Source organism: Rhipicephalus microplus, chromosome 2 (assembly GCF_043290135.1).
Source record: "Rhipicephalus microplus isolate Deutch F79 chromosome 2, USDA_Rmic, whole genome shotgun sequence".
In the NCBI taxonomy this organism is placed as follows: Eukaryota; Metazoa; Arthropoda; class Arachnida; order Ixodida; family Ixodidae; genus Rhipicephalus; species Rhipicephalus microplus.
The window spans coordinates 120,983,287-120,996,710 of record NC_134701.1 but is presented as its reverse complement, the minus strand read 5'-3'; the positions used below and the strand labels follow the sequence as shown (position 1 = coordinate 120,996,710).

The window sequence follows — 13,424 nt, the reverse complement described above, 5'->3', positions numbered from 1 at the left end:
CCTGGCCTGCTTGGCCGGCAATTGTCTGCCTGAGCAAATCGCGAATTCGGGAATTGTCACCACGTGTCAGACAGCCCAGTGTCTTGCAGAAAGACAAACAAAATTTGTTGCACGTTCCTCCTAGTTTCCGCTGGTCCTTCAGGAAAAATGACGTCATTAGCTGTTCGGTGCCAATGACAGTCTTTTTGCAAGATGCGGATCACCACTACTCTTTGCACATCAAACTGTGGGCAAAGCAAAATGAAATGTTCAATATCCCTGATGTCACTGCAGAAGGCACGGAACGGGGAAGCGTATCTCCCAGTCTTGAATGACCAGGCCGGGGTGTATGCGGAGCTGGTTCTTATGCGGCACAACAGCGTTGCTTGTTCACGAGAAAGTCTTTGAATTACACATGCTTGGTGTGGAAACTTGTAGACCACCTTGAAATGATTGCGTATCACATCTTTGTTGTTCTGGTAAGTCTTGGGAATTCTTACTGCTGGAACAGAAGTCCGTGCTTCGCATGCAAGGGCATCAGCCTTTCTATTGCCTTCAATGCCAACGTGGGATGACATCCACTGAAACTTTATATTAACACTCTTGCCGATTAGGTGTTTAGTTAGTGCCAGAGATTGCCTGGTGAACATTTCTTGAGGTAGGCTACGATGCAGTCTTTGTAGCGCCGGTTTGGAGTTCATCAGCATTACAACATCTCGTGCAGAAAAAGATCTCAATTTTCGCAAAGTCGCCGTGATTGCAGCGCTTTCTACCGTTGTGAACGAAACCACGCGATGCAGGCGGCCCGACCATGACACGCCAAGGCAGGGTATGCAGAAAGCCACTGCGCAGCTATCCGTTTGTGTGCACAATTATCCGTCAGTGTACACTTGTAGGTGGCTGTGGTACATGGTGCTCAAGTGGTCCAGCACAAGAAAGTTTTCTTCCGCGGCTGGAATGGTGCGCTTCGCTGGTAGCTTGGGTACGCTGAAATTGCAACATCCACAAAAGACCATGGCGGGTCCATAGGGCGCCGTTTAGGCAGTTTCAAGCCTAAACATCGAAATGTGTTCAGTGCCGCGTTGAAATGTGAGCCAGTTTTGCTCTTAGCCGCCGGAGAAGCGCCATGCCTGCGAAGGACTCGCCCAGTCTGGACGGCTGCATCAATAAGGCCTGAGACGCCAAAAGGCGGAGAGGAAGAGACTCGGCTTCATTGGTTACCTTCGTGTTTGAAGCCTCCAGAGGAACTCCCATCGCCAAGCGAAGACCCTTTCTGTGCACTGCCTCTGGGCGTTCAAACTGGCTCGGTGATGGTGATATCAGGGGCAGCTGATAAAGAATGCAGCTTGCTATAAGGCATTCAATTTAAGCAAGGACATAGGATTGTTGCCCCAACGTAGCCCTGCCATGAGACAAAGAGCATTCATCCTTTGCACTGATACATGCCTATACCATCAACCTCTCGTCGTCATAACCGCTTGTTGTCGATGGTAATGCCCAAGAAACGGACACTTGTTGCAAAACGAATTGAGTGGCCTCGAATATTCAGCGACAGACGTGTTGACGTCCGTCTCGCTCCCGGTAAGAGCATGAAGGCCGATTTTTCCGCTGGTAAAGATAGGCCAATAGTCAACAAGAGACGCTCATTGATTGAAATAGCGCTCTGTGCTATCCGGGCCAAACGTTTGTGCTGGTACCCTGAAATCCAAATGCAGATATCATCGACGTAGATGAATATTTTAACTTCTTTCAGAGCTAAGTGCACAGTGTCAGGAAGGCTGGCTATGGAAGCGTTAAAAAGCAAGGGAGATAGAACACTTCCTTGTGGGACGCCGAGGAAAACGCGTCTTTGTTCGCTCGTTACATTTCCCAGCTTAACACGGACACAGTGGTCTCTGAGAAATTCATGTACAAACCGAAGAGCATTTCCCGACACACCCATGGCTTGGAGTCCGTTCACGATGCCTGCCTAAAGCACACAATCATATGTCTTGGCAACGTCCATGAATACGGCAAGTGTCGAGAGTCCTCTGACGTGGTGGTGCTCGATGTGGCTTAATAGGTCCAAAACACAGTCCTGGGCACTCAGTCGTGGGCGAAATCCGGTCATACACGATGGCCATCGTCTTCCTTGTTCAAGGTACCAAGTTAATCTCGTACATACTAATCTTTGCATCAACTTAGATATGCGTGATGTAGGAGATACTGGTGAATATAATGCGAGGCTCACAGGATTCTTTCCGAACTTTAGGACTGGCACCACTCATACTGTCTTCCAAACAACTGGGATCTCTCTCATGCTCCAGACATGAATAAATGTGTCCGATAGGGCGCTTTTTCGCTCATATGGCAGATTTGTCAGCGTCTTCTTAATTTGCTAAGTGCCATATCCAGCTCTCGAAAGGTGGATGGCGTATTCGTCGTGTGAAAAAACAGGGTTGACAGAGGAATCGCCACTCCTGCTGATCTACTAGATGTGTACACGTCTGCGAAATCCTCTGCAAGGGTTTGCAAATCGTTCCCTTGTTTCAAAGCGAGTGCTTAGAATGGCCTGTGGGATCGGTTCTTCCCAGAAAGTCTATTTATTTCTGCCCATATCCTTGTCAAGGGAATAAACGTTGATGAACCCTCGCAGAAAGCGGCCCTTTGAATTCGGCTTAATTTTTTTGCATGGCAACGGATCGCAGCGTTTATCCTGTTATATTCGGTTTTCGCAGACAGATTTCCTTTTGTTCTCATTAGTTTCCGCTCCGCTTTTCTACGTGCTGCGCAGGGGTTCTTCAATTTCACGTCAGGAGCAAAAAAATGGCCATGCAGTTTCAGCAGCGAAGTTGCCGCTCGCTTGCTTTGCAACATATCTGCGAACAGCTCACCAGTGGGTTTGTCCAACGCTTCTCTGTAGGTGTCCAAGCGTGTTATATTGCAGAATTGTCGACCAGCACTTCGAAATCCCAGTATACCGGTGAAGATGGTAAAATGGTCGCTGCCCATCCTGTCTGGAGCCATGGTCGACGACACCAGAAGGTCCGTGGAGTGAAGTAGAAGGTCTATTGCACTCCATTATTCTGAGGGCCTGAAAAATATAGGTTTTCCATCGTTTGCCACACATAAGTTGGCATCATCCGCAGCTGCTAGCAATTCCTTGCCTCAAAAATCTACACTCTTATCTCCCCAGAGTAGATGGTGCGCGTTTAAAATCACCACAGGTTATTCGAGGAGTGGGACATTGAGTGCAAAAGTCCTTTAGGAAAGCCTCCATTGAGACCTTCTTTCGTGGGCTTGTGTACGCCGATACCTCACTCAGTTTTTGGTTTCCCCGGCACACTTGTAAATCAGCGACTTCCAGTGAGTTGGAACAGAGGTATTGCACTGGTAAAGCGAAGTGAGGTATTTCTCGCCTTATGTATATCGTTGCACTGCCATTTGCAAATGAAGTTATGCTCGGGTTGCCGTGTCGGGTGTACCCTGGGAGCGTCATTGCATTCGGGAGACCGGCTTCTGAGAGGACTAGAATTGGTATTTCAATGTCGTGCAGGAAAAAGTTGAGTTTACACAGACGTTTTAAAAGACAGGCGCAGTTCCATTGCATTATTAAGGGCACTTTTGAAGGACGGAATAGACGAAGTGGGCGAGACATTGCCATTACTCTACTGTGTGTATGTGAAAGCAGAGCAAAGTAACACTGACTCTAGAGCCAGGACTGCGTCCAACATGTCCTTCGTTGAACTCGAAGGCATCTTAGCGTGTGTGCTTCCAGGTGGTGCTTGAGATGGGCTCAGTGCATCAATATAGGTGCGCTTGGCGGACTCCTTCGTGATACATTTCTCACCAGCGTTGAGTACTTGCGTTGACTCAGTACCAGCTTTTGTAGGATTTAGGCGCGGAAAATGTCCTGCGTACTCACTGTCCAAACCACCATGTTCTGGTGCGCCAGACGTCTTCTTTGTGAGCGATGGTTCGTTCACAGTCTTCAGGCTGAGGACAAATGTCTTATTTCTTCGCTACGCAGGTGTTCGTGCTAGACATCGGTCGTAGCTAGCTGGGTGGTCGCCGCCTCAGTTTGCACACACAAGTTTTTCTTTACTTGTACCCGTCTTAAACTCATGAGGCCCACCACAGCGCTTACACATCTGTTCCCAATGACAGTGCTTAGCAACATGTCCAAAACGCTGACATTTATAGCAGCGTGTTGGCGTCTCCACGTAGTCTACAAGCCAGTGTCTGAAGAAGCCAAGGTTGATCTTCTCTGTGCGTTCCGAATTGGGAGCGAATGTGAAAACCACAGAGTCAGTGTGCCTTGATTCCCATTCGGAGGATGAGGTTTGGACCCGTCGTATAATTATTCTTGCGTTGTATACTCCCTGAGGTCTCACGTAGCATAACAGATCTTCGTCCGAGTACCAACTTGGAACTCCTTTTATAATACATGTATTTTTCATGTAGCTGTGTGGTACAAGGGCAGATATGGCTAGGCCGCAAATAGTATTGGTCTCTGGAAGCATATTAGCTTGGTGTTCCGTCTCTATATCCAAGAGCAGGGCTCCCGGTGCAGTGAAATGGCTCTTAACTGGGGCTTCACCAAGAATCGTTTCAATTTCAGAGTATAGGTCAATAGGGTTCACTTGCCTCAAGTTATCTCTTTCGGATGTTAAAGCAATTAACACAGGAATGCCCACCGTCCTGTCTTTGCGATGTTGCACAAGCCGGAAACCATCCTCGTTCATGTCTAGATCTGTGAGGTTCGCCACGTTGTGGTACCCGATGACAGTTGATTTGTCCTCCGATTCAGCGCTGTGTTGTCGCTTGCAGTCAGGCATGCTTGCGCAAACCAGCTGGTGCTTATGACCTGTAGTCACACCTTGGAAGGTCATAGCGGCGCTCTCACTGATGCTTGTTTCGGTTCTTCTAGCAACCTGCGACGTGCCGGGCTGCGCAGTCCCCGTCGGTCGCCGGTATGGCAGGTACCTTTTCGAGTCGTCCGACGTCTTGAGCAGTGTTGAGTCGTAATATAAACAAAAATAACAATAAATACAGACACAGCTACTTAGACAATTGTTTGTTTGTTTGTTTGTTTGGGACCCGGTACTTAGACAAGTAGCAAGAGCTTCATCGTCTTCTTCCTTCCCCCCTGAGTGGGTAGAACGAAGTAGAATTCCCTTGATTCAAAAAAAAATTGAGTGGGTAGAACAGTTTTTGAAATCAACGGAATTCTACTTCGTTGAGGCTGGATGTCCCTAACGTAAATTCAAACAAACATGCGGAGTTCGCCGAGGAGCAGTCTTATCTTCAGTAATATGCAATGTCTTATTGAGCACAATTTCAAAAGAACAGAAAGTTATTGCCCACATTTATGCCTACGACATTGTGTTCTTCGCTGCTCACTGTGATATACACTCACTACAACTTAAATCAAAAAATACATTATTATGTCCCTAAATGCCAGCCAAAGTGCGCTCTTGGTGTTTCGGCTTGCAAACTCGATTTTAACTCTAATACTATTCCCGGAATCCCGTTCAGCACGTAGACTCTATAAAATATTTGGGAATTATTTCTAAAGAAAAGCTTATCTGGAGCCCAAACATAGAGTATATAACTGCCAAGGCACAACAGGCCTCAGGCTTATAGCACAAGCTGTGTAACCGTGAATAGAAGTACGGGCACTCCTTCGTATTGTTATACAAGATGTGTATGCGCCCAATGCCGGAATTCAGATGCATACTATTCTCGAGTGGCCCTGCTTAAAAAACAAAGCCCCTGGCTGTCTTGGAACGAGAAACACTGTGAATGTGTCTGGGACTCCCCAGGTTTGTGGCTATCAATGTACTGTATCGAAAGCACGCCTGCGTACACTACTTGGTTGATTTCGAATTTTGACAGTACAAACATAATAAAAGCTTTATATCTTACGGGCACGAATATCGCAATATACTTTTATCTCAGGCCCAGACGCCCTCTTTCTTGCTCATTTGCCATGGTTTCATACATGCCAGATGATGTTTGTGCAAAAAACTACAGAGTATAAATGTAAACAATAGAAATGTAATTGCGACTAATGACTCGAAATGTAACCTTATAGACTAGTATGATAATATTTGCTCCAAAAAGTGAAGTTGCAGTCTCTGAAATCTTTAAATAACATAATATTAAATTGCCTGGTGAAATAAAAAACAAAAAATATAATAGCCACTTATGCTTCATTGAACAATCAAAAGTCAGATGTAGGCATTGCCTTTTGATTTACTTGACTGCTCCTTCTCAGTGCGACTGCCTGATGTAACTTCGATTTTCGAAGCTGAGCTCAGGGTGCTTATTTTAGCACTTCGAAAACGTTCGCCAAATGAAAATACCGCAGTCATAATGAGAGATTTTCTTTCACTTTGCGCAGCTCTGACAGCTTCTGAGAACTTTCGAACTCTTAGGGACATTCCGATCGTTCGTGCCACCAAAGTTGAGAAACCTGAGGTTACTGTGGGTTCCAGGGCACTGCGGATAATAAATAAATGTACTGGCTGATTTCATAGCTTGAGCTGCGCGTGATGGCTCAACATTACCCGAACTGCCGTAAGCTTAATATATCGCCACAATAAGATGTAGAAAATTATCCATCTGCACTGAAATGATAGAAACAATATATACATGGACAGTATATACCAGCTTAAGTTTCTATGGTGGCCCCAGTGAAGTCAGTACAGAAAGCTCGAGGTTTTAATTAATAGATTTCAATGCCGTGTCCCCCCTCTTAGCTTATTTTTACACAGAGCTGGTCAAGTGATATCACCCTTCTGTGTACTTTGAGGAAAATTAGAAACAATATAACAATATATTCTGTCTTGACGCTGATACTCTATACTTGTAAGAAGGCTTCTAGCTATTTTCTTGCTGACAATAGGCGTTAGACTGATGGCGGTAACCGTACTTAACTTTGGTGTCACAGTTATGAGACATTGCCACGGGGATGCTTTCAGTGCCCTTTGAGATTTTACTCGTGCATTCAAATGAATTTCATACTAATTTACAAACACATTTTTATCATTGTGTGCCATCAAACGGTGTTTTAACATGGATTTTGAATGCTTAGGTGAAGCAAACGCAACTTTGTGGTCATCTCAAAACCTCTTATCTTAAAATCTCTCAAATCGATGTTTCTATTTCCCCCCCTTTCCTCTCCTTTTCTGTATTTTTCCATACAATATTTATATTTTACTACGAATTCATTTTTACCCTTAGTTGTTTTGCTCACACAAAAGTACTGTATGATTTCATAATCTCAATAAACTCATAGTCTCAAGAAAATAAACAAAAACACAAATAGCCAATCCCCAAAAGTGGGTATGATCCACTGGTTTTGTAGGACAAACAAATGAATGCCTTCATACTACATAAAAATAATGATGATTTATGGCATAGTGGGTACTCTGCAAGTGCTTGAAGAGGTTACCGAAAGAGTGTTTAGAAGGGTTCTCAAAGGCCTTTCTTGCACGTTTCGCTGTGTCTGTGCTGCACTTTCCACAAAGATGAGGTTTTCTTTTGTTTATTCAGTACTTCCGCTCACTAGTAAACAGTTTACAGTTGTCTCTACTATTTTCCCTGGCACAGGTACATTTTCCCAAAATCTGTGAGATTCAATTTTTCATAACATTAGAGGGGACTAATCAGTAGGACTGGAGAATTTTGCTCTTCTAAATGTTACCTGTGTAATTTGTCTGAAATGTGGGCCTTCCTAAATAAGGAGCACAGAAGAGTAAGGCATGGGTGGATTTGTGTTTACTGTACCACCAAGACGAGCGAGTCATATTACGTATTCATCAAAGACAATATCCAAGTAAAATGAACGGAGGTCTTCGAAAGGGGAGCCCTGAAGTAGCCAAGTTCACTTATCAGACAAGTCCAGTTATCGTAGCGCTCACGACTGATATTTCGCAATCGCTGAGCATGTATATGGCTCGAGGCATGCGCCTTTCAGTAGAGTTCCATGTTTGCTGTACAACAACATCCTATAGGACTGAAGTGTGGCATATAACAATGTTATTAGTAGGTTTACCTTTGCTTTCGTGGACAACCGCGAGGACAAGGACACACCATTTCACTGCGTTCAGCCGCATGGTGAGAATAAGCAGTGCCTGGTGATTCATAATAATACATGCATTTATAGAAGCCATCAAGTGTCCTTTCAGTATTTATGCACTTCAATATTCAATAGGTAATCTGGTATTCTTATTCCAAAGTGGCTATACGCCGAGACATAAATTACATGACAAAAAACGTGCCATATATATATATATATATATATATATATATATATATATATATATATATATATATGTATATATATATATATATATATATATATATATATATATGGCGTTATCTATGTCAAAATATGGCATATAAATTTCTAGAAAAAAAGCATCGGTCAGGACGTTCAGTGCAGCGAATGTCACCTCACAACTAAACAAAAATTCACCATCACTTTGCCAAGATTAAACGTCAACAACTGAAAGCTATCTTGAGTCGTAATTTTCGCACATAAAATAAAGTTCTATGTCTGACTACCCTAATATGTCGCCTACAAGGTCACCGCATGTTTGTTTTCGCGTCTTAAGCTTGGTGTATCGCGTTTGCTTCAGAACATTTGTTTGAGAAACCTAACCCCCACTTTGCTTTAAGGTCGAAGTGGTGTCTTCATAATTTGCAGCTGTATTTTTTCTGAGAAGACTTGATTTTTTTATTATACAATGCTTTAAAAAGCGTAATTAGTAGAATAGCTGCCAGAGCTCTAAAACTTTTCGAGGAGTTATGAATGGAAGCACGACAGTATAAAAGTTATGTCACCTCACCTACAGTGCCTTGAGTTTATGAACGGAATCCTCAATTCAAGTCATGGGTAAAAGCCACCTGCAGCGCTGTGCTTCTCATTCGTTTTTTTTTGTTAACAACGAATCCGACATCTAACGGTAATGATGACTCCCAAGTGCAATTTGTCATTGAACACAGGTTTGAAGAGAAAGGTATAATTTTTTCTAGGTCTTGATTCACTTAGTTGGTTGCTCATTAATTGGCAGAGGGACCACACAAAAGGAGGCTGCGAACCACCTATGGAATCCTGGCAATGCATGTAACTATACCAGGACTTCGAAATGGTGATTAAGCGGGCTTGTTATACTCACGGACAACTTTTCTTAGCAATGAACGAAAAGGCACAAAGACGGATCTTCTGCACATGCACCGACAAGCGAAGTGGTTTGGTAAGACATGCGCTCCATACCACTATGAAAAATTACAGCATATTCACTGAGTGAACGATGATGAGTTGGGCGAGTCTTCGGAGGGTTTTATTGATAAACTGTGAATCATCCGTCTGTCCGTCCATTCATTCTTCTGTCTGTGTGTATGTCCGTTTGTGTGTGCGTCTGTCAATCTGTCTGTATGCCCATTCTTCTATGCGCCGTCTGTCTGTTCATTCATCTGGATGTCTGTCTGTCTGTCTGTGTGTCTGTTTGTCAGTCTGTCTGTCCGTCCACACCTGCTCAGTGAGTCACAGAAATAGGCGGTCACGTACCACGAGCTCGGAGGGACAGACCCACGGCTTTAGGAGCTTCACCCGAAAACGTGATAGCTTACGTGACCAGCGTTTTATATCGACGCAGACACCACCTTGCTTTAGAGGTGCACGTTAAAGGGGCGACTTTTTCACGCGTTCAGAAACGCGAAGTGGCAATGAATATATCAAAACATATACAAATATTTTACTGGTGTGAGCTCCGGCCTGTGTCAAATTGCTACCTAGAAAAATTGTAGCGAGTACTTTTCGTATCTCTTGTTGAAAATTAAGCACAGCTGTACTCTCTTAGTCTCGTTTTATATACGTTCAAATAAAGCAGTCGTAACTGGAACAGGCAGAGTTATATAAATCAGAGCTATCTCACGAGTCATGTTCGGAAGAGCAGCTCTTTATAGTCGGGCTCGAACCCAGGTACGCTGGGTGCAAGCCCAGTATTGTACCACTTAGCCACGCCAGTTCTTGGTACTTGTTGAGAAACTTACCTTAGGCAGGATTGGTCTCGGGAAAGAAATCGCGTTATACGACTTATAAAGATTTTGAAAACAGTGAAAGAACAACCAGTTGTCGCACAATCTGAATAGCGTAACAAATGGGTCTTCTAATGCTCCAAGACATTACAAAAGCTTTTTCTAGTTCACCCATTAACTGTGGCGCATACCCACTTCAGACATTATTCCCCATCGTCGTCACCCACGGCATCAACAATTGACTCAGAATTCATTGCAAATGTTTAGCGGACGCCATGCTTCTCAGAAAAATGACGAAAAATGTCATAGCAAATGCCGGCCTACTATCCAAAAAATAATAATATTGTTGTAGTGGGTACGAAGCCAGTGTGCTTGCAGCAGTCACACAAAGAGTTTTTAAAAAAGGCTTTCAAAGCTGGCTTTCTGGCTTTCGCTCTGACTGTGCTGCGCCTTCCACGCAGGCCTAGCGTTTTATTTTTGCTTACCTATGTGAAATGTGACATATGTCTTTGAGGCCTGCGATTTTTACTGTTAATAACTAGCGGTTTTTATGATTGTTCCACTTACAATGACAAAGGGACACCCTATACGCTTCGCGTGTTTCTTTTAAAATAAAAATCCAGTTTACACAGCTTACGCGCGTCGGGCAGGTCAACCCTACGAATCCCTTCATTGATTTCGAAGCAACCGAAAAAAGCACTCTATACACGCGGCTGGCGTTCACGAAATAATGACTGCTGAGCCTCCAGGTATCTCGGCAGCGGATGTTCCTGCAAACAAACGAAAGCATGTCCGTGCACTCTCAACTACACTCTCTTCACTGGCAGTGCGTTTGGTGGTTATGAAGCTGATACGTGCTATAGGTCCACAGGCAACGTGTGCTATTTTTTTTTCGCCCGTAAATGTGTATGGTTTTCCGAAGCTTCGTTCCTGTTTCTAAGACGATTCTGGAGGCTCTAAAATTATCGTGAACAAGTTTGCCGGTGAGGCTTCAGACTACTGATTCTGCAATCGCTTCACAGAGGCGAGTGACGGGCATTCATGTTGCTTATAAATTAGCGGCAATGTAGAGGCAGTCTTTGTCCCATTTATTATTTATTTTACTGCCAACCGGTTAAGCAGCTCGCTTTCTAAGCAATATTGGTTTATTTGGATTAGAATATTAACTCCAGAATATTGTAAGCACAATATTGACAACACACACACAGCACACACAAACAGAACCCACGTTGGGGTCCACAACAGTACTTCGTCTCCAGTATTAAAGTGAACTACGCGGTGGACGCCATCGTAGCGAGTCTTCCGCTCTTGTTGGCTTGCCTGTGTATTGAGGTGGGTGAGTCGGCGACAATCGGCCAGGTGAGAGATTAAGTGCTCTCTCGATGACGATGACGAGTTCGCAGGGACGTCAAAAAAGGAGATGTCGAGCAGAGATGTTGATTAACGGCCATAGACGAGAAAGAATGGGGAATAGCCCATGGTGCGCTGCGTAGCGGTATTGTACGCAAAAGTCACGAATGGCAGGATGGTACCCCAGTTGGTGTGGTAGGCGTTTATATACATAGATATCATGTCGGTCAAAGTTCGATGGAAGCGCTCTGTGAGGCCTTTAGTCTGGGGATGGTAGCTGGATGTCGTCTTATGAATCGTATTACATTCGTGGAGGACTTGTTCGAGTAGTTTCGAGAGAAGCGCCTTGCCGCGATCGCTCAATAAGATGCGTGGTGCATCATGCCTTAGAAAGATTGCCTCCAGAAAAAATGTGGCAATGGCCTCTGCTGATCCTGAAGGAAGTGCAGCTGTTTCGGCGTACCTCGTTAAGTGGTCAACTGCTGTGTCAATTCAGTGCTTGCCGCTAGCTGATATTGGTAGCGGTCCGTAGAGGTCAATGCCAATGACATCGAAGGGAGTGTCAGGACACAGAAGAGGTTGTAGAAGACCGGCCGGGAAGGAAGTGGGTCGCTTGCGGCGTTGGCTTAGCGAGCATGACGCAACATATCGCGCTACGCAGTTGAAAAGGCCAGGCCAGGTAAAATGACTGCGGATGCGTTCATAGGCTTTTTGAAAACCGAGATGACCAGCCTTGGGGTCATTGTGAAACGCCTCCAAAATCTGCGCCCTTAGAGAACGAGGAGCAACAGGAACCCAGCACTGTCCTTCGGTGTGGAAGACAAAGCGGTAAAGGATTGAGTTTTCAGTCTTGAAGTTCCGCAGCTGTCGATGGGTGCGAGCGTTGGGAGGACGAGAGGAGTCTTGAAGGCGCTGCATTATGGAGCGAAAGTAAGTGTCGCTGCGTTGGTGGGATGCAAACGTGTCGTTGTTGAAGGTAGAAAGAAAATCGACAGCGGCGAGTGAATGAACTGACGGAGGCACTTTGATCAGTTCACTCACAGTTGGCGACAAGCCAGGAGTGCCTGATGAGGATTGTAAAGGACAGCGGCTAAGGGCATCGGCATCGTTGTGTTTCTTGCCGGATTTGTAGATAACGTCAAACTCGTATTCTTGGAGACGAAGTATCCAGCGACCGAGACGTCCAGACAAATTCTTCAACGTCGACAGCCAGCACAAAGCGTGGTGGTCAGCGATGACGGTAAAGTGGTTGCCGTGAAGATATGGTAGAAACTTCTGGATGGCCTAGACAACGGCGAGGCACTCCTGCTCGGTGATGATGTAGTTTTTCTCTGCTGCTGTGAGGGTGCGACTTGCGTATGCGATCACACGTTCGTCATAACGCTCGGTTCGTTGCAGAAGTACAGCACCGAAGTACAGCACACACAAAGCACACAACGCAACAGCAGCATTTTACCTGTTGTTTTTAACACTTCGTACTCAGGGCTGAACCTTCTTATGATGCAGGATATTGTAGGCATTCATGTAAGCCAAGTAATATGAACGACAGTAAAATGCAAATTGCGTAGCTTTACTGCGATTTTTAATGATTTTGCAACCTATGTATTGATGCTAAATGGCCCTGTATTAGAGCGTGGTTGTTTCCATATTCACTTAAGTACTTTCAATTAGAATTTTCAAGCACAATAAGTGCATAAATGGTTTAACTTTATGGTTATCTCGAGGCAATTTTGTATGCCAGTTATGGTTAACGTAGCTGACATATCTGTCATAACTTAAGCCGCGCATGTGAGGATTATGTTTCTATATATCTTACAATATATCTGAACTTGTAACTATCAGTTGTTATTATTCAGTATATTACAAAAGCATGATAGGCATGTATTCGTGGAGCACAAATACCGGCATGTTTAATAAAAACATACCTGCATAGTAATGCAGGAAACCAACTGTTTTTAATGTTTTTTAACGCCACGAGCATTTATTTTCTCTTTAGTTTCATTCACTGTTCGTCCACACAGCCTGTCTTATCGAAAAATGAGGTGCAGTTTGCACTGAACAGTTAA

At 44.4% G+C, this 13,424-nt stretch overlaps 1 protein-coding gene across 2 annotated transcripts in view; it reads right to left on the bottom strand.

The window, feature by feature from the left end:
- LOC119170766 (venom metalloproteinase BumaMPs1-like) overlaps positions 1-8,125 on the bottom strand; it is a 186,003-nt gene extending 177,878 nt beyond the window's left edge. For both annotated transcript variants that reach the window (XM_075886733.1, XM_075886735.1), the window contains exon 1: positions 8,021-8,125. In XM_075886733.1, coding sequence (XP_075742848.1) covers positions 8,021-8,111 — 91 coding nt within the window. In that variant the 5' untranslated portion in view covers positions 8,112-8,125. The remainder of the gene's footprint in view (positions 1-8,020) is intronic.
- Between the last annotated feature and the right edge of the window lie 5,299 nt (positions 8,126-13,424).